This window comes from Solanum pennellii, chromosome 9, assembly GCF_001406875.1.
Source record: "Solanum pennellii chromosome 9, SPENNV200".
Lineage (NCBI taxonomy): Eukaryota > Viridiplantae > Streptophyta > Magnoliopsida > Solanales > Solanaceae > Solanum > Solanum pennellii.
In genome coordinates, this window is record NC_028645.1 from 78746243 (window position 1) to 78766642 (window position 20400).

The 20400-nt window shown below is 29.6% G+C and overlaps 4 protein-coding genes across 4 annotated transcripts; all 4 read right to left on the reverse strand.

Annotated features, from left to right (window-relative positions):
- Window positions 1–4046: 4046 nt before the first annotated feature.
- LOC107029658 lies at window positions 4047–4870 on the reverse strand. The gene has a single exon (XM_015231091.2). It carries the CDS (start codon window positions 4657–4659, stop codon window positions 4231–4233), a length of 429 nt encoding a protein of 142 aa, XP_015086577.1. The 5' UTR covers window positions 4660–4870; the 3' UTR covers window positions 4047–4230.
- A 9382-nt stretch (window positions 4871–14252) lies between these two features.
- Window positions 14253–15308, reverse strand: LOC107029524 (extensin-2-like). The gene has a single exon (XM_015230956.2). The coding sequence runs from the start codon at window positions 15176–15178 to the stop codon at window positions 14711–14713; it is 468 nt and encodes a 155-aa protein (XP_015086442.1). The 5' UTR covers window positions 15179–15308; the 3' UTR covers window positions 14253–14710.
- Window positions 14356–17621, reverse strand: LOC107030610. The gene is made up of 2 exons (XM_015231876.2): window positions 17403–17621; window positions 14356–16539 (listed from the first exon to the last, which is right to left on the reverse strand). The coding sequence occupies exons 1-2, from the start codon at window positions 17538–17540 to the stop codon at window positions 15979–15981; spliced, it is 699 nt and encodes a 232-aa protein (XP_015087362.1). The 5' UTR covers window positions 17541–17621; the 3' UTR covers window positions 14356–15978.
- Window positions 17622–19232: 1611 nt separating this feature from the next.
- Window positions 19233–19984, reverse strand: LOC107030749 (GATA transcription factor 23-like). Its single transcript, XM_015232008.2, has 3 exons — window positions 19801–19984; window positions 19622–19711; window positions 19233–19536 (listed from the first exon to the last, which is right to left on the reverse strand). The coding sequence occupies exons 1-3, from the start codon at window positions 19819–19821 to the stop codon at window positions 19330–19332; spliced, it is 318 nt and encodes a 105-aa protein (XP_015087494.1). The 5' UTR covers window positions 19822–19984; the 3' UTR covers window positions 19233–19329.
- Window positions 19985–20400: the final 416 nt, after the last annotated feature.

Consider the following 20400-nt stretch of genomic DNA (forward strand, 5'->3'; position numbering starts at 1 on the left):
TGAAATTGCATGGAAAGTTTCATCATTATCTCATTTTGATTTACGCTCCCTGTGTGTGAACAAGAGGTCCAGAAGATCATCCATTTGCAAAACATAGCAAATCAAATGCCAGACGCATTTACTGATTCAAAAAGGATAACAAAGTCACATATTCCTGCAGTAAATGTGCCTATCCGAATCGACGTCCCAAAAGGACCATCTACAAGTGTCATAGCTTCTGAATCACAAATACGCCTGAAGCGTGGTAGACCATTGGGTTCAAAAGATAAGAATCCTAGAAAAAGAAGTACAAAAAATGACACTACAAAAGAATTTCACGAAGAAATTCAAGATCTGATTAATCCTGATATTCCTGAAGAAATCAGTGAACCCGAGACTCAAGTAAATGAAGAACTCTCAATAAGTTCTTCTACAGGTGATGGGATAAGTTTAGATCGATCAAAAATCATAGTGGATAATGTTTTCGCATATGATGTTGCACTTAACATTATGCAAGGAAATGAGGATCTTGAACCTCTATCCGTCGAAGAATGTCGACAAAGACATGATTGGCCAAAATGGAAAGAAGCAATTGAATCAGAATTGAATTCACTTGCTAAGCGTGAGGTTTTTGGACCAGTAGTCCAAACGCCTAGTGATGTTAAACCAATTGGCTATAAATGGGTCTTTGTACGAAAAAGAAATGAGAGAAATGAGATTGTAAGATACAAGGCACGCCTTGTTGCACAAGGATTCTCTCAACGACCTGGTGTCGACTATGAAGAAACATATTCACCTGTTATGGATGCAATAACTTTTCGATATCTCATCGGTTTAGCTGTACATGAAAATCTTGAAATTCGTCTAATGGATGTGGTTACAGCTTACCTTTACGGTTCACTTGATAATGAAATTTATATGAAAGTTCCAGAAGGACTTAAAATGCCTGAAGCATGTAGTTCAAAATCTCGGGAAATATATTCAATCAGATTACAAAAGTCATTATATGGCTTAAAACAATCAGGGCGCATGTGGTATAATCGCCTCAGTGAGTACTTGATAAAACAAGGTTATATAAACGATGTCATTTGTCCTTGTATATTTATTAAGAAAACAACATTGGGATTTGTTATTCTTGCTGTTTATGTTGATGACATTAATCTCATTGGAACTCCAGAAGAGGTTCAAAAGGCAATTGAATATCTAAAGGAAGAATTTGAGATGAAAGACCTTGGAAAGACAAAAATTTGTCTTGGACTACAAATAGAATATTTAGTAGACGGGGTCTTCATCCATCAATCTGCCTATACTGAGAAAATCTTGAAACGATTTTACATGGACAAAGCACATCCATTAAGTACTCCAATGGTTGTCCGATCACTTGAAGTGAGTAAGGATCCATTCCGACCTCAAGAAGAGAATGAGGAACCTCTTGGTCCAGAAGTACCTTATCTTAGTGCAATTGGGGCACTTATGTATCTTGCTAATGCTACGAGACCTGACATAGCATTTTCTGTTAATTTGTTAGCAAGATATAGTTCTTCCCCTACACGAAGACATTGGAATGGAGTTAAACATATATTGCGATATCTAAGGGGAACTAGTGATATGGGTCTGTTTTATTCTAACAAAGATAGTGCAGATCTTGTTGGTCATGCAGATGCAGGTTATTTATCTGACCCACATAAAGCTCGATCACAAACAGGCTATCTGTTCACATACGGAGGTACTGCTATATCATGGCGATCTACGAAGCAGTCTATTGTCGCTACTTCTTCAAATCATGCTGAGATAATAGCCATTCATGAAGCAAGTAGAGAATGTGTATGGTTAAGATCAGTAATACATTTTATCAAAGAAAGATGTGGTTTGAAGTGTGACGTCAAGATACCCACAATACTCTTTGAAGACAATGCTGCATGCATAGCTCAATTAAGAGGAGGCTTTATAAAAGGAGATAGAACGAAACACATTTCACCAAAATTGTTCTTCACACATGATCTCCAGAAGAATGGTGATATTGATGTGCGACAAATTCGTTCAAGTGATAATCCAGCAGATCTATTTACCAAGACATTTACCAGCCTCAACTCTTGAGAAGATGGTTCACAAAATTGGAATGCGAAAACTTAACCATCTGAATCGTGGTTTTTATCAGGGGGAGTAAAATACGCACTGTACTCTTTTTTCCTTAGTCTAGGTTTTGTCCCACTGGGTTTTCCTAGAAAGGTTTTTAATGAGGCAGCAAAAAAAATGCGTATTATGTATATCTATGTACTTTCTTTTACATAGATATCCAAGGGGGAGTGTTGTAAAATAGTTGGAGTGCCACGTGGGCCCAACAATTGAAAGGTGGCATCACTATTGATTGTGTATACATGCCATATGACACCTTCCCATTATTGATGTTAATGTATGGCTATAAATAGTCACTGTATGAAACATATACATACACCTTTGAAATAATATTACTTCCTAAATTTTCTTCTTTTAGTATATTAATTTTAGTAAGTTTTTATATAACACGTTATCAATCTTATCAGTTATCATACAAGATTTCGAAAGAATAAAATATACATAAATTTTATTTCGAGATAACGAGATTAAGATAAAATTTACTTTGATAAAATAATAATTATTATTTTTTTAACTAATAGTATCAAGTTCATAATCATGCCCTTATCTCACCAACCATCATTATGAACTACCAAATTGTCAACTTAGAGAATGATGTATTTTGTATGTATTATTGCTTTCCATCATTCTCAAATGGAATTTTAGAAGCATGTTACTTCGTCTTTTAATTTACACAATTTTATTTTCTCCACTAACATAGTATTTTATTATTTGATGTCATCACTATTGTTATTGATAAGGATGGTAGTCAAATTAATTGATTCACTTATATAATGCTTTAATGTCATTAATTCTACCACCAATTAGTAATCAATAGCTTTACCTAAAGTAGCGGCGTATCATGAATTATTCCCTACATTTTGCCAAATTTTTTATGGTACGCTTCTTGTCTTTCGATTTCGATTAATGTCGTGTTTGTCTTTTATACGTTTTTTAATAAATAAATAAAAAAATAATTTTAATCTTTTTATTATTTGAATAATTTTTTCTTTCATATTATTTTTGTTGTTATAAAAAGAGAAAATGCACAAGTACTCCTCAGGCCTCAACCTATGTCGATATTCAGAGATACACTTATACTATACTAAGGTCCTATTACTCCCAAACTTATTTTATAAATAATTTTCTATTTCTTTTCGATCTACGTAGCACTAGCTTGAAAAAAGTCAATCATTATTGGGCCCACAAAATAGCATCACATAAGCCGAAAAGGGATGAAAAATTACTAATAAAATAAGTTCAAGGGAATAATAGAACCTTAACATAGTATAAATGTGTTTCTGAAATTTCAAACATAAATTGAGAGAGATTTCGGACATAGATTAAGAGGTACTTGTGCATTATCTCCAATAAAAATAACTTCTTAAGAACAAACTTTTACATACACATCATTTTTATCATTCTTGATTACTTGTGAAACTATACTTGATATATCATTATTATCATTATTATTATTATTATAAGACTCATTACTAAATTATGATGTTCATAGACTTGAAGAATAATAACTTACTAAGGATAAAATGAGAAAGAAATAATGAGTAGCGTAGCTATATAATGGTTAAAGTGTTCAATCAAACATTTCTCGTCAAAATAAAATATTATATTCAAATAAAATTATACTTACATAACATATTTTAGACACCTTTTAACTTAATAAATTATTGCAATCTAAAAACTAATAATTCAATAATTTTTTATAAAATCATTGAGAATCCATTCACCCAATAGCCCTAATTAATATATTACTTAAGAAATATTTAATTAAAATAATTTTATTTATAATATTTTTGAAAGTTCTAAAGGGCTATTGTCGTTTTAATGGGAGTAGGAAGAAAAGTATGAGAAAACTTTCATTTTACTGAAACAAATACGTAAAACGAAATAGAGGGATACATAAACAGCATCTTTATGATGGTAGGTGGTAGATCTTATAATAAAATTAATCGAGATATGTATAAGCCAATCGAAGAGGCGACAAAATCATTTGGAGCAACACAGCGTTACAATTTACAATAAATTTTTTTCCGGTTTGCAAGATTTACCATCATTTTTTTTTTAAAATTAAGTAACAGAATCTCAAAAGGAAGAAGATGAATACTCATGATTAGTTGATTAATTACCGTTTACATTAATCTCAGGTCCAATTTTAGCAGCAGCACGAGTACCTAATTTTCCCTGAGCAATAATCATAGACTTATAGATCTCCACCAGCATTTTCTCATCGTACTCCTTAACTCGCCGCACCCCAAATCCGTCGATTCCGCCGCCGTACTCGCCGCCGAATCCTCGAGTATTCGCAACCCTCAGCATCGCGTTCACATAAGCATCACGCAGTCCAATAAGAAGCTTCTTCAGCGAAAATCGTTTAAAATTGATTTTCAGCTTCAATTTGGGGGTTAACTTTATCTTCCAGAACTTTCGTTTTCGGGTCGAACCTTCTGTTGATAAGTCGACCCGGTTGTTCCGATTCAACTTCTGATAACCTCTTCTTCTCCAGTAACCCTTTAATCCTCTGTAAACCCTGGTTGATACTCCCTCCATTTTTTTTGTCTGCTAGAGAAAAAAGGATCGGATCGGATTGGATCGGATCAAATGGTAATATACATTAAAGAAGAATGATAGAGAGAGAAATATAGGTTGGAATTTGGAGGATGAACTGCAATTAGCTTTGAATGTGAGTATAAAGAAATAATGGAAATTGGTGAGAGAGAGATAAGAGTAATTAATATCTGTTGCAACTTTACCTGTATTTCACTCGGGATATTAATACCTTCTGACTCATGGTTGACGCAAAACTACTCCTTTTTATGTACCTATCATCGTGGTGATGTGGTAAATATTTTTTCATTTTTAATAATAATTTTTAAATTTTATTTCTTTATAATAAAATTATTCTTATCAAGTAAGAATTATATTTGTGTTTGTATAAAATAAAAAAAATTATACATATACATATATTTATATAAAGTGAGAGTAAAATTGTACATATTCAAATATAAATGCATATATTTTTGTCTTATACATTTATAATTATACAAATATGAATCTTCTTCTGTCCAGTTTTCTTTTGTCTCTCTCTTTTCTTGTTTTATACGAACGCATATTATATAATTGATTCTTTTGTATATATCGAACAGATTATACAATTGCTTCTTTTGTAAACATAGTATACTATTAATTCTTTTGATTAAGCATTTTCTTTACATCATTATTTTTTACTTGTATTATTTCTCTACATACTTTTAATTTTAAAAAAAAATATATCATCAATATCAAAATAATTATTATGTATTAAAAAAAGTTAAAGGTTAAGATAATATCTAATCATCTAGCGATCTTAATATTTTACAGTAAATACAAAATTAAAAATATTTCGTATGCTTCAATTGGTTCAAATCTATTTTGAAGTAAAATAGAGTAGTTTGAACTACTCTACATATACACAAAGTAATCAACTCTAAGCTAGCGTTTGACCATAGATTTTCAAATATTCTTGGCAAATATTATTTGGGTGAAAATATTGCTGAAATTTCACTATGTGTTTGACCATATTATTTGGGAAATATGTTTCACTTTTTAAGAAAAATATGATTTGTACCGATAAGTTTTAAAAAACTATAAAAACTAACCATAAATTTATAGTACAAGTCAATTGGATCTTCGTTATAACAAATAATAAGTAGTGTCCATGACACTAGAGCAGTGTGGTAGCTTGGAGTGAGTGCAACAAGCATCATTCCATACATCGTGAAATAGAAAAAGCACATATTTTATTACCTTGAGCCGATTGTTCATCATTTTCGTCAATCACCATATCATCACTTTCATATTCAATGTCTATTTCGTCACTACTTTAGTGTTCACATAAAAAAATATGTAATACAACAAACTATTATAAAGGGTTTTTTTTGTAAAAATAAAAATTTGATTTTAAATTTCAACTTTCAACTTTCAAAAGATCTCGAATAATGAGGATTTAGCCCAAATACTAACAAAAACTACTAGTATTTGGGATATTTGCCATTCAAATTTATATTCTTCTCATGTGCAATTTCCTTAGTAGAAATCATTGCATTCGTAGTATATATATATATATTTTTTTAAGAAAAAATTAACATATACAAGTAATTGTTTTTTATAAATGAAAATCCCAAAAATATGAGGCCCCAAGCGATGACTTTAGTGGTCTAGAAATTACGACGACCCTCGATACAGAGTGGAAAACAAAAACATAAACTCGTTAAATGATGCTAAGGGAAGAAATTAGAGTTTTTATGTCTTAATTTATGTGATATCTTTTAAATTTTGAGATTTAAATAATTTATTATTATAATATTTGTATGCATTTTAAGAAATATTTTAAATTATTTTTTATTACAAAATAAAATATTTAAAAATTATATAAATTAACTTTTTCATGTCAATATGATAAAAATACACTCTCAAATTAGCATATCTTGACTTTAGTAAAACCAATAATGACAAATAATTTAAGAGGGGGCGATTACTACTAAATAACTGAAAAGGAAGAAGTAAAAAAACTTAACTTTGTTAGCTGCTATAATGTATGGTCCCTATCTTCTTAATTAATAAACTATATACCAATAATTCTAAATTTTAAGTGATAATAATTGAGTAGGCACTGTAGATTGATTTGGAAATGGATGATGTAATGTTAAACTAACTTTATACTAAAAATAGTAGCATTGGTATGACTTTATATATAACGACGTATGTAATATTATCTTTATTTATATATTTATATTTATAACATTATCCCTTTCGTATAGAAGGAAAATGACATTAATTGTAACTTTAAATTTAATGGGGGAAATCATAAATAGTTAGTGTCGTATTAGGAAAAAACTTCCCTCTTATTCATGTTTACGTAAAATAAATAATTTCTCTTAGTTGATTATTTTGTTTTACATACATATTAAAAAATTATAAATAGAAATATAATTTTATTAATTTACCTCTTGAAATACTAGTTGAAAAATTTATAAATAAATATGAATATTTTAAAAAGGGAATTAATTGCAAGAGTTATATAGAGAAAATTCAATTAATATTTTCTTCATTTAGTAAGGTGAACAACTAATACGAAACATACTAACAATTTATATTAGTATGATGATCAAACTTATATATTATGAGATAGGGGAGTAGATAATTTGATACACATTTGTACATAAAATTTTATATTTAATTGTGTTTAACAAACTATATTAGTATGATGATCAACCATATATATTATGAGATGGGGAGTAGATAATTTGATATGTATTTGTACATAAAATTCTATATCTAATTGTGTTTGATTAATACTAGCTTGGTTAGTTAAAATTTTAAAATTTGTATATTCTAAAAATATTTTTTATCAAAAGTATTTCACTCTCTGTCTATATTAGGTGGATATCTTCTAAAAATAGTTATTCTATATTACTTGATCAATTTTAAGTTTTTCCATTTTATCCTTTAAGAATTAATATGGCCTCTGAAACATGAACAATTCTCAAAACTAGCTATTGTTATATTCCATGTATATTTTTTTCAACTTATTTTTATGTGCATTGATAGGAATAAAAGACAAAGTAGTAAAGCTAATTAATATATTAATAGTTTCTTAATTATTGATTTACGTAAAATAAAAAGTATCCATAGTAAAATATTGGTCATGGACGTCTCAAGTTCGAAATCTCTTACCGCAAGGAGTTAGCCTTTTGAGTTGAGTTCGTCGCATTGAACTTGACTAGTGCGAATCACCTCTATATGTCATTTGCAAGCTATTGTATAGTAACAAAATTTTACCCTATGCGAAGCAATCACGGAGTTCTCTTATTATCTATATAAAAAAAATATGCTTAAGATTTGGCTAATAATTTATGTTTTATGGAAATTTCAATAAAGCTTCTACATAAAAGTAAGACTATAAACTCTACCCAAAAAAAAAAAAAACTTTTACTAAAAGCAATTTTTTTCCCCTAAAAGTTTAGCCAAACATCTGATTGACATCCTCAAGTCATTTACTATTATTTAATCATTATAATCTGATTTATCTTGGTGTGTAAGTTGAATGCTAATAAATATTTTTCACAAAGCAAAATTTCTTTATGATATATTTAATTTGATTCGATTGCTAGAATTAATAGATCTAATCTCTTTTTTAATGCAAAATTATAGTGTAACGTGTATCTTTCCTTGTTCCAGATTAATAAGCATTATGAATTGATTTATCAATTATAGAGGTTCATGAATTTGGGCCATGAACCTTGCATATACATGTAGTGGCTCGTTAACAATTGATGGCCCAATTGAATATGATTGACAAATGAACAATTTCTATATTTCATCATATTTCTTCTATTATTATGCAAATTAAGAAAAAATTGAAAAATATTCATGTGAAGAAGTACAAGTGCAAATATGGAAGATTTCTTAATGGAAATTTCATGAGAAGCCCATAAATACTATCCTTTGAATACGTACTATGTAAATTATTCATATGTAATAATTTCTAAATTACACGAGAGATTAATTGTACTAGGCAAATTTGTAGAACGATTTGGACTAAGAAAGGGACCTGAGTGATGAATACCCCTAGCGTCCCTTTTTGGATAGTCTACTCACTAGTCAAAGGCCAAACTTTGCCAAATTGCGAAAGGATCATGTGAGATTCGATCTCTTATCTTTTTTATAGAATACTTTTGTTATACTATATCAACAATCCTTTCGAGTTAAACAAAGGATTGAAGATCCATATTTCATTTCGTAAACAAATTAAAATTCTAACATGTGACTTTTAACTTATAAGTCATAAGTTATAAGTTTATCCATACAGACAGTCAGACAATCATAAATAACTGTATCCCCAAGTTACCCTTAACTTTAACTAAGTTCCTATATTGTTTATTCGCTTGCTTCATGATCCAATTAAGTACGATATATGTAGTTGGTTCGATATACTTTATCAAAACTCATTAAGTTCATCAAAATTAATCAAAATACGTTTTATATATATATATATATATATATATATATATATATATATATATTATATTGGTACACCTCTCCATACATTTGTCATTTGGATCCACACATCTACTCTGCCCTTTATTTTGTGCATGTTCCCTGCCGACAATATACCATGAAATCCTTTCAATTCTCATTTGTACTATTATTCTTTTCTTTTGAGTTCTTGGAAGTTTCTCCCACCCATACTCTCAAAGTATGCAAATTATTACTGTTGATTTATTTTTATTTGTTTAGTATATTATTCTGGTTTTAATAATATTTTTTTAATTTATAAAATTAATAAATAATTTATTAGAATTTTATATCTATTTTATCTTTGCTATTAAATATTCTATTCATTCTTTCATATTTAGATGACATATAATTTAGTCAAGGTGATATTGATAAAATTATTTTTAATTTATTTTGAATTTGTCAAATTAAAAATGTTAAGAGAATCCCAATGGGTCAACTTTCATGCCAACCTGTATAGTATAAAGCATCTTTTGAGATGATAAAATCGATTCTATAAAGGGATTCTCAACATTTTGATTACTACAATTTTACAATAACAACTTTTATTTCACAAATTTAAACATAAATTACTAATTTTTGTCATGATAAACACGAATGCTTATAGTCAGTGTACTATTGGAAATAAAGACTTCTTTTATCCAGGATAATTTTGTGTTAATAAAATATGATTTTGTATCCATTTCTCCACCTAACTATCTCATTACAAAATTGCACTCTGAAAAATAAATTCTCACTAAGAAAAAATTTCTAGTTTTTTCGTAGTGAAAATACAACTATTTTTATTTATCTTAGCGATTCAATAAAAATAACAAAGGAAATAATCAATAATAAAATTTTCTATGGGAAAATATTTGATCCTTTTAAGTTTGATTTTAAGATTTTACGGAGAAATCATAAATATAGGTTGTTAAACTTTGACGTATAATAAAAAATTACCACTTAGGTCACGCACATCCCTAGAATAAAAGTATTCTCAATGAATTATTAGTTTTATGAACATAAAATGTCATTATCTGAATCATTTATATATCACAAATTAAAATCTTAAAACTATGCCAATTAACTTATTTTTTTTTCCTGAGAAGTGATAATAGTAGAAAAGTTGAGAAAGACTCAAAACTCAAATTACATTTGAAATTAGGACGGTGATTTACAAATTGAGTGCCCCTCAAGAGCGCCGTGCCTGCTGGAAATTCCACAAAAAATATATATATATATATATATATATANAATTTACCCTATATTATATTCTCTCCGTCCTAATTCATATAATGTACGTAAATTATGTTTTGAAACTAAAATAAATTATAGATGTTTATGTGTTTACAAATCAATCTCTTTAAGGAAAATTAAGAACTTATAAGTTTCAAATTTTAGATTCCACTGAGTTATCATGTGTTCTAAAAGATATTTATAAATAAGCCCTCTTAAAATGAGAGATTTACATTTTCTGTGTGCCATTTAGCCATGAACTCGTCGCATGAGATTTGCCTAGCGCGATTTACATCTCATTGTGAGCTATTGCATATTAAACAAGTTATCATAAAGTTTTCACAACAAAGTACTCGTGTGAAGGACCGAAATTCAAAATATATTTGTTCAGCGCTCATAAATTATTTATCACATAAAGCTTATCTAGTGTAATTTACATGTTGTTCGATGCGATTATTTGTCATATAAATTTTGTAGGTAGCGTATAAGATGCAACACTAGAAATAGTGCGGTCTTCAATAACATGCACTAGTCCATCAACCCCACACATGCACCCATTCTCTTCATATATATCCCCTACCTTTTCCATCAACTTATTGTATTTGTTACATTTCAATTACAACTTCTCAAAATGTATGCTTCAAATTCTCAATTCCAAATTTTTCTTCTTCTTTTTTTCTCATTTTCACTAAACAATGTCCAAATTACTCAAGCCATGTCAACAATCAAAGCAATTTCCAAAGACCAAATAGCTTGTGAAATGTGCACCACTTGTGAAAATCCATGTCAACCAATTTTCCCTCCACCACCACCACCACCATCACCGTCACCTCCGCTTTTATGCCCTCCTCCACCATCACCACCACCACCACCACCACCGTCACCGCCTCCTCTACCACCGGTCAATTATTGTCCACCACCACCTCCACCACCGGCACGACGTTCATGCCCGGAAGATTGCTCTCTACAACCTCGTTCACCACCTTATTCCATATATCCTTATTTTTCACCACCTTCAACTTACCCTAATAAATCCACTCGATACAAAAATCAACCTTTCGTTACTTATCTTATAATTGCCATTGCATGTCTTTTTAAAACATTCGGGCTAATGTAGTGTCATATCGTTCGTTTTAGGTCAAGTCTGCCTAATTTTTCTTAAAATGTCTTGTTGTATTCCCATGACTAATTCTAATTGATTTTTACCGTCAGACTTTATTCGTATACTCAACATAAGTGAAAAAGAATCATAGTGATATGTATGACATTTCATGTTTGTTTACTTATAAATAATTATATGTAAGTTTCATGTTTAGACAATGTGAAGAGATCTAGCAAGAAGAAATTGAAGGGCAAGAAGTGGTGCATATAAAAAATGGTGTACCAAAATTGCCAAAAAACAAAGAATTAATGTTGGATTCGAAGGACATCTCATATGCTTCTATAAGGGAAAGTAGGAATAGCCTTCTTTTGCACTTTAGGTAGTGGAATTCAATAAAGTGGCTCAAGTGTAATACAAGGGTCACATGCTTAGTTTTTATATCATTTATAATATTTTACTTAAATTTACTTATTGTTGGATACTAATGTACTCATCTATTCTATAATGAAACATAAAATTGGTTTTATTTTCTTTAAGTTCTTTCGGTTTCTTGTGATATATTTTTTATAATCCGACTAATTCAGATTCGAGCAAAAACTCTCACTTTAAATATAGTACTTGTTATCGCATGCATTTTAACTTTTTGGTAAATTTTTAGATTGATTACTGATAATAAATAATGTTCATGTTTCGAAAGCTTCAATATTATTTATAATCACATTGGTTGCCAATCACACAAAAAAAAATGTGGGAATATTATAATTCCAATAGTTTCTTCCACATTAAAATCAAATGATTATACAGATTATAGGAGTANTATATATATTATAATTCCAATAGTTTCTTCCACATTAAAATCAAATGATTATACAGATTATAGGAGTAATATTTTTGGTGTGATCTTGGAAAGTTGGAGTAAAGACCATTTTTTAAAGGGTGACAAAAAAGCATCGTAGAATAATACTAGGAAAAAGTGACTAATATGCAATAAACATTTTAGATTTTCATCGCTGATATATGTTCATTTTGAATCTCGATTAATTTAAATTTGCATTGTATAAGATTTATTAAAAGGAGAGACTTTTCCTACTTAATTCTTCCCATTCTTAGGGCTCATATTTCAAACACCCCGTTAAAAGTGCAATAAATCATATTCATTTCATCACAATCTTTGATGATAGTAGATTTTCCTTGTTTTTCTATGTTCTTTTAAACATCTTTTTAATATGAATTTGGTGAACTTTTATGAATGAATTATTTCTTCTGCCACAATATAATAGACTTGATTGGAAGTTACTAAACGTAGAATAAAATGTTCGAATGGATTGTTGACTTTGATAATAAGATTTATTCAAAATATTGAGTTGATTGTGAAAGTACAATATAAACGTCTTGATTAATTCAAATTCACACCTAAAATAAAATCGAGAGAAGGAAATTCATTGAAGGAACTAAGTAACAAAGAAAAAATATTAATAGCTTTTAATTCGAAAAAAGTAGGAGTATATTTTTGAACAAAATAGAAAGAAAAACGATAGAAATCATATTCGAGTTGCCCCTTTATTCTTATTCCCATTTCATGGCAGTCAGTCTGAGAATGCTGATAAAAAGAAGGTGAAAAAGCTAAAATTTTAGTGCTTTCTTTGATTAACACAGTTCAACTGACTTTAGTTATGCTGCTGTATTTAATATAGAAAATTTCGATATAATAGACATATAAGGATCTACGATTAAAATTTCGATAATTGTGCTATATAACTATAATTTTATTCTACTATGAAAGTCGTGATTGTATATTTTGTTTGTTTGTTTCGCTTGCGAATATACAAATATGATAAGTATATAAAAATTTTGTTAAAATCTATTTGTATAGTTCGCTTGCCAATATACAAATAGAGCAATTTGTTATGAATAGGATAAACATACACAAAATTCTAAATTTATACAATCAGGAACCAAATTATACAAATTTTAAATTTATACAAATCAGGCGAATAACAAGAATTGAAAAAACTGAAGCCGTAAATTACAATTTTCTTAAGCTATAGCTATAATACCTGATATAGGGTAAATATTTGCTATTCTGCAGAATTTTCCCGATTTAATAAGTAGTTTGGGAATTAATTAAATATTAATAATATGAATACAATACAGTGAAGAATAACACCATCCAAACAAGGTGTTAGGGGCTAACAACTGGATTAGCTAGTTGGACCTCATCAATTTTGGGCCTGCCTTACCAGTCTTACTCAACACTTCCACACCTCAGCCCAACAAAAATGTTAAATTTTGATAGATTCCAAGACATGTTACACTTAGTTTTAAGGATTTCCAATGATATTCAAAAAGAAAAATACTACCTTATTAGACCATATATCTATATTTTTCAAACTTAGCTTAAGGATCTAAAATGAGAAGTATTTAACATCTAAACAACTTTCTGTTGTTCAGCTTGAGTTTTTTGTACCCCTTATGAGTTTTCACAATTTAATGTCCTTAGTGATTCGAACTCACAATCAAAAAGTGAATGCATATTGAGTTTGACTTGAAACTCTCTATATATATATATATATATATGCACACACGCATACACTACAACAATAATGATCATTAGCGACAACTAATTTTCAATTGCCGCTAAATATGTATTTTTAGCGGCAATTGTCACTCTTTGTATATGTTCCTAAAGACTTTAGCGACGTTGACTCTAATAATACTTAACTAGTGTCAGTAAAGGTTTTAGCACTCTTTATTAATGTCAATATTTAAATAGTGGACCAAACATAACATATTCATTAGAGAAATTGTTTGTACACAAATTTTACTGCTATCTTGACGTACATTGTAGGATATTCAGGAATATTAAAAGAGAATAGAAAACTTAATATGTATACAACAAGAAAAAACCGAGTACTACCAACAATAATACATGTAATAAGTAAGACGTACGTACTATATAGTATTATTCTACATACCAAATCTGCAAAAGTAGAATAGGATGTCCTCAAATCAAACATCCTGAAAATTTTCCATTTTTTAGTCGACTACTAGCTTCTCGACTTCTTAAATCTATTATTGAAATGGATGTAACAGATACCTTGTGAAATTAGCCGTACTGTACATAACAGATTAATTGAATTGTACCTAACCTTGTCCAAACACCACAATTATTAATGCTTCTGAACCTGAAATACATATTCTGATTGGTTAATATGGATAAATTTGTGGTTACAGAAACAATAAAATGGGCAGGACAACAATGAGAGAAGTGATGTAAGGGTTGTTCTTGAACTGAACAGATTTAGAGTCGACTGTATAAGGTGAAGGAGGGTTGTGAAAATAGAAAGGGAAATACGGTAAAATGGGGTTTGGAGGTGGTGGGATAGGGTATACGGAAGGGTCAGTCGGAGGATTGTAGTAATCACCATCACCATCTCCGCCATTATAAGGCGGTGATGGAGGCTGCGGGGAGTAACCTCGCGGAAAATAATGTGGTGGTGGAAAATTATAGTTAGATGATGGTGGTGGCAGTGACGGCGGAGAGAAGATAGGCTGGCATGGGTTGTCACAGGAAGAACACATTGTGCAGGATATTCGGTCTGCCGTTGTCGACGTGGCGTGAGTTAATTGGACATTGAGAAGCAAAATAAGGGTACTGAAAAGTAGAAATTGAAAATGCAGGGGAGCCATTTGCATGAAAACAGAGGAGATAAAATGAGGTTATGCACAAAAACAAACAAGTAAAAAAGAAGAGCTGTTTATGGTACTATACACAATAGAAGAGGACAATAATAGTGAGAGGCTAAAAAAAGGGGTAAGATAGATAATGAAGAGAATGGGTGTGTATTGATGACCGCACCATTCCTAGAGTTTTATCTTCAAAGCTACTACTCTCTAGTGGCAGACCTTGGCTGACCCTCTTCCAAAATTTTCGTCGAAAAATTATGTTGTATATGGTGATTAAATTTTAATTTTATAAATATAAATATATAAATTAACATCTCTTAAAATAAGTAGAAGAATTAGTCTAACCATACTTACAAGCACTATATGAGATAATGTGTTCAAACTTCTTAAAACAAGTTGAAACAAGCTGAAAGCTTAATCTATTGGCTAAGTACTCACAAATACTATATGAGGTGTGTTTAAATCTGCCAGCCTATTTATAAATTTTTTTACTATATATAAGCTCGTGTATTCAAGCTTTTTACTAGCCTATTTATAAATTTTTTAATATTATTGACACCCTTAATGAAAATCCTCCCCCACACCCCTTTAATGAAAATAAAATCGTCCCCTGGCACCCTTTAATGAAAATCATCCCCTACCCAAACCTAAAAAATCGCGAGACTTTTTAGCACAAATCTAAATTTAATCAAATTAAAATACAAGTACTGAATATCAAATGATCGAAAAAAAAAACATATCCTTGACACCCTTGAGTCTTTGACATTTCAAAAAAGGAAACAAAATTAAATCATCATATAAAGCATAAATCACCAGTTTTCACCACGAAGCTTTCTAAGAATCCTACCTTGAGGTGAATCTGGATCACCTCTCATAGCATTCATTTTCCATATCTCCATAGCTCTCAAAAGAGCTTCTTCAGCCGTATCCAATTGTTCCGGCCTCCACACCATCATCCCGCCCCAAGGGGCGGGATACAGAGGAATGCCATCATCCGGAGGCGCATCAGTCGCTTGCGTGATTGGCTTTCTCGTATCAGCCATCTCCATTTCCGCTAATGGAGATGGCTTATGATGACTAAAATACTCTTTGTCATCTTCAAATTGATCTCCCCTGCTTTTCGATTCGTCAGGCCAACCATCCAATCCAGCACAGCTAACATTTTCTAATGAAGTTTTTTCGGTAGCATTACTAGATTTCTGGCGTTTTTGTTGTGTTAAAGGGTCTATAGGTTGATTTACGCCTGTGCTTTCGATCTTTTGAGTTGGTGATTTGGGTGGCACAAATGCATCCCTGGAGTTACCAGACTTAATATTGGGTTGTTTCTTTTCATTTTCTGAAAATTTAACGGATTCCTCCAAGTCATCTCCCTATAAATACAATATGGTAACTCAATTATTCTCACACACAATAATAAGACACCCTAAAATATAACCTGAACCTAACTCAATCCCAAAAATTAGTCTACCAGGAAAGGTTTGCCACTATCCATATAAGCAAACCCCATTCTAACAAAACTAACTCACGGATTAACTTAGAGAATGTTTGAATTGACTTAAAAGTTGATCAAACCTATTTTGATAAATATAAAAAATTACTTAAAATAAAGTTAAAAACGACTTAAGATAAAGTTGAAAAGCTGAAAAATGTTTGATAAAGGTTGGGAATAACCTTTTTTTCTTTATAAAAAACAATTTTTTGCGGTAATAAAAAATACAGCAATAAACAGATCCATTAATAAAAAATGCTAAAATATTTAGCAACATTTAGTTAAATATCTTTAAATCCGCTAAAATCTCTAGAGAGATATTCTAGAGATATATACAAAGAGTTCCAATTGCCGCTAAAACTTGAATATTTCGCGAGAATGATTTCTTTTTATGAATTGTTCATTTTAAATCACTAACAAATATTGACGGCCAACGATCATATTTTATGAAATGACTCTCCGTGGGAGGGAAAATCATGTAGAAACCGTGTAATAAGAATCATATTGAACTATACAATTAAAAATAGTTCAAGATAGTGCAATGATCATTTTAAGTGGATTGATTTATGCCTAGTACACCTTAGGCAAACTGAATCGTAATTATTTAATAACTTTAACCTATATTAATTGCCAGATTCAACAAATATCGAACTTGTTAATTAGATAGATCAAAAATATTCGGATAATAAACACTCTTCACCTCGAACTCCAAAAAGGTAAAAAAGGAAAAAAAAATTTACTTACTTCAAGAGGTCCAGAATGGATGGCAGGATCAGCTGTTCGACCTCCAGTAGAAGAGGAAAATGATTTGTATTTTTGAGATTGTGCCAATAACAGTCGATGAAGTTTTGTAGATGAAGAAATTGCCAATCTTGTTTGCATTTTTGAGCTTCTTTTTATTTTTTTATAATATATTTACGTAAACGTTACAAATTTGGTTAATAATTGTATAGGAAATTTGGTGAGGTTATATAAAAGCAACACTAAAAAACTTGTCACTTATGGACACTCTAGGCATTTAGATAACGTGTCAATTTATCTATACGTGGCTAGAGTTTCTAGTGACTCCTCCACCCTTCTCTTTCGTGTCAAATTCTACACTTTTTCTCATCCAGAATTGCCTAGAAATATTCAACCTAACGATTTTGATTTTTTATTTTGGGTCAAATAGTTGTAGTTACAATTACAATATTATGATTTTACTACTTTTATTAATTAAGATAATTAAGGATTTGCCGAGATACTCCCTTCAACGAGATTTAATATTATCGACAGTTAGCATTTGATCATAAATTTTTAAATATTTTTGACAAATGTTATTTGGATGAAATTACACTATGTATTTGGCAAAAATATAGTATTTGAAAAAAATATGATTTATGTCCATAGGTTTTAAAAATTATTAAAACTAATCATAAATTTGTATTACAAGTCAATTGGATTTTCGTTACAACAAATAACTAGTAATGTTTATAACACTGGAGTAATGTGATAGTTTGAAGTGAGTGCAACAAGTATTATTTCATACATTATGAAGTAGACAAAACACGTGATTTTGTTATCATGAGCCGATTGTTTATCATTTTCATCAACAATCATATCATCACTTTCATATTCATTAAATATATCATCACTATTTTGATGTTAAGGTAAAAGATTATGTAATATAACGCAAACAACTACTATATGAGATTTTTTTTTATAAAAGACAAACCTATGGTATAAAATTTCAATTTTTGAAAGATCCCAGATAATAAAATTTAGCTCAATATCTAAAAAAACTAATGCTTGAAAATTTAAAATATTTATCAAATAATAACAAATTATATATAAAAACACTATTTATCCAATTATTTTTTAAATATTATTTGAAAAATCATGGCCAAACGGCTCTTAATAGTAATGTTTTCGACTCTTATCATTAAACTTTTTCATTTCAATCGAGTTAAATTATAACAGATTATTATTATTATTATATTGCTCTTAATAGTAATTTTTTTCAAACATTATTTGATAATAGGTACCAATTTAAATGTTTTTTGGCACCCTATTACGGCTGCCAACTCACAATTGACACCAACCAAAATTTATATGTCGTTTAAAAAAGAATGAATTAGTTTAATTTAAAATGAAGTTTAGAAAAAATAAAATTTTTTAATTATTATTTTAAATTAAAATTATAATCTTTAATATTTTATATGAAAAATTAAAATAAAAATATTATTTTTAGAAAAAGATTATTTTTTTAAACGAAGAGAGTGTTATTTTTCTTTTAGCAGTGATTAAATTAAACATGACGTTGATAGTAGAGTACCAACTTTCTTGGCGATGATTTAATTCTCATACTCCCCCTTAGCCCCAAATTATATTTTGTGTGATTTAATATGATTAAATTTTTTATATTAAATTAATACTATTTTAGAGTAATTAAATCAGGTGGATTTTAAAATTCAATTTTTCCCTCGAGTCGAGAAAATTAATGGAGTCTGCATAGATCCTCCACAAATAACACCACAAAATTCAAAATTTGAATCAAAATTCAAAACATCACTACATTAGCAATTACAACTGAAATTGAAAAGAAGAAAAAAACTCTTAGATCAAAATGGGTCAATTAATTAATTAGTAAAAAAATTACAATGAGTTTCTACTGCAAGTAGAAATCAAAGGGTTAAAATAATTTTCCAACAGATCCACAAGAAAGAGCCATCAATAATATCGCCGCTTGTTCTTCTTCTCTTAATTTTCCTCCAAATCCCATCAATTTACCAATTTCTATACTCTTTTTCTCTTTATAAACATTTCTCCTCTTCTTCTCAACACCCAAAATCTGTCTCCTCTTCTTAGTATACTTTATCCCACATGCGTTACACAATGACTAAAACACAATAAATAAAAATAAATTAAAATTTATGTCCCCGTTCATCGAAATAATAATCGATTGATCTAAGTTTATTTTTTACCTTGGGACCTGATGGACCACTTCTCCAAAGAGGTGTTGTTGTGGTATGACAATAACTACATGATTTCATTGCTTCTGCTTCTTTTGATCTCTATACATTCAAAAAAGAAAGAAAGATTGAGATCAGTGTAAATTAGAAAGAAGAAATAAATAAAAGTAAGGCTTTCATTAGCGATTCACCTTTACTTCCTTCAGATCCATCACTATAAATGTTAATTAAAATCACAGAGTTTGTTTGTTTGTTTTAAACGTGCTAAATTGCAAGGCGGGAGAAAGATTTATAGTGTTGATGTGGCTAAAGGAGATGCACAATTTGAACTAGGAATAATAATAGGGTGAAATGAATAGAGAAAATAAGGGGATAGGGAAGCTAAAACGGCGATATAGCGTGTGTTTCCAATTTTCTTATATTTAGTTGGAATAAAAGTTTTGAAAAATAATTTCTAAATTTATTTATTTTTTTTAAAATTTCTCTTTAAAAATTAAGGAAAATATTTTTTAAAATTCTCCTTCAATTTTAAATTATATTTTTTGGGGAAAAACAATAATTTTTTTTTAAAAAATTCAACTTTAAAATTTTATTTCTTTTATCCGATCCCTGATCCCATCCACCACCGGCCAGCCTCCCTCCAAAATAATAATTTTGCTTTTCAAAAATATTTTCAACTTCAAATTTTTATTTTTAAACTTATAATCCATCCTTTGGCCAGCTTTTTAAAAATATTATAAAGTTTAAATATTTATTTTTTTCACTCCTACTTCTTTTCCCCTGCCCCCTCC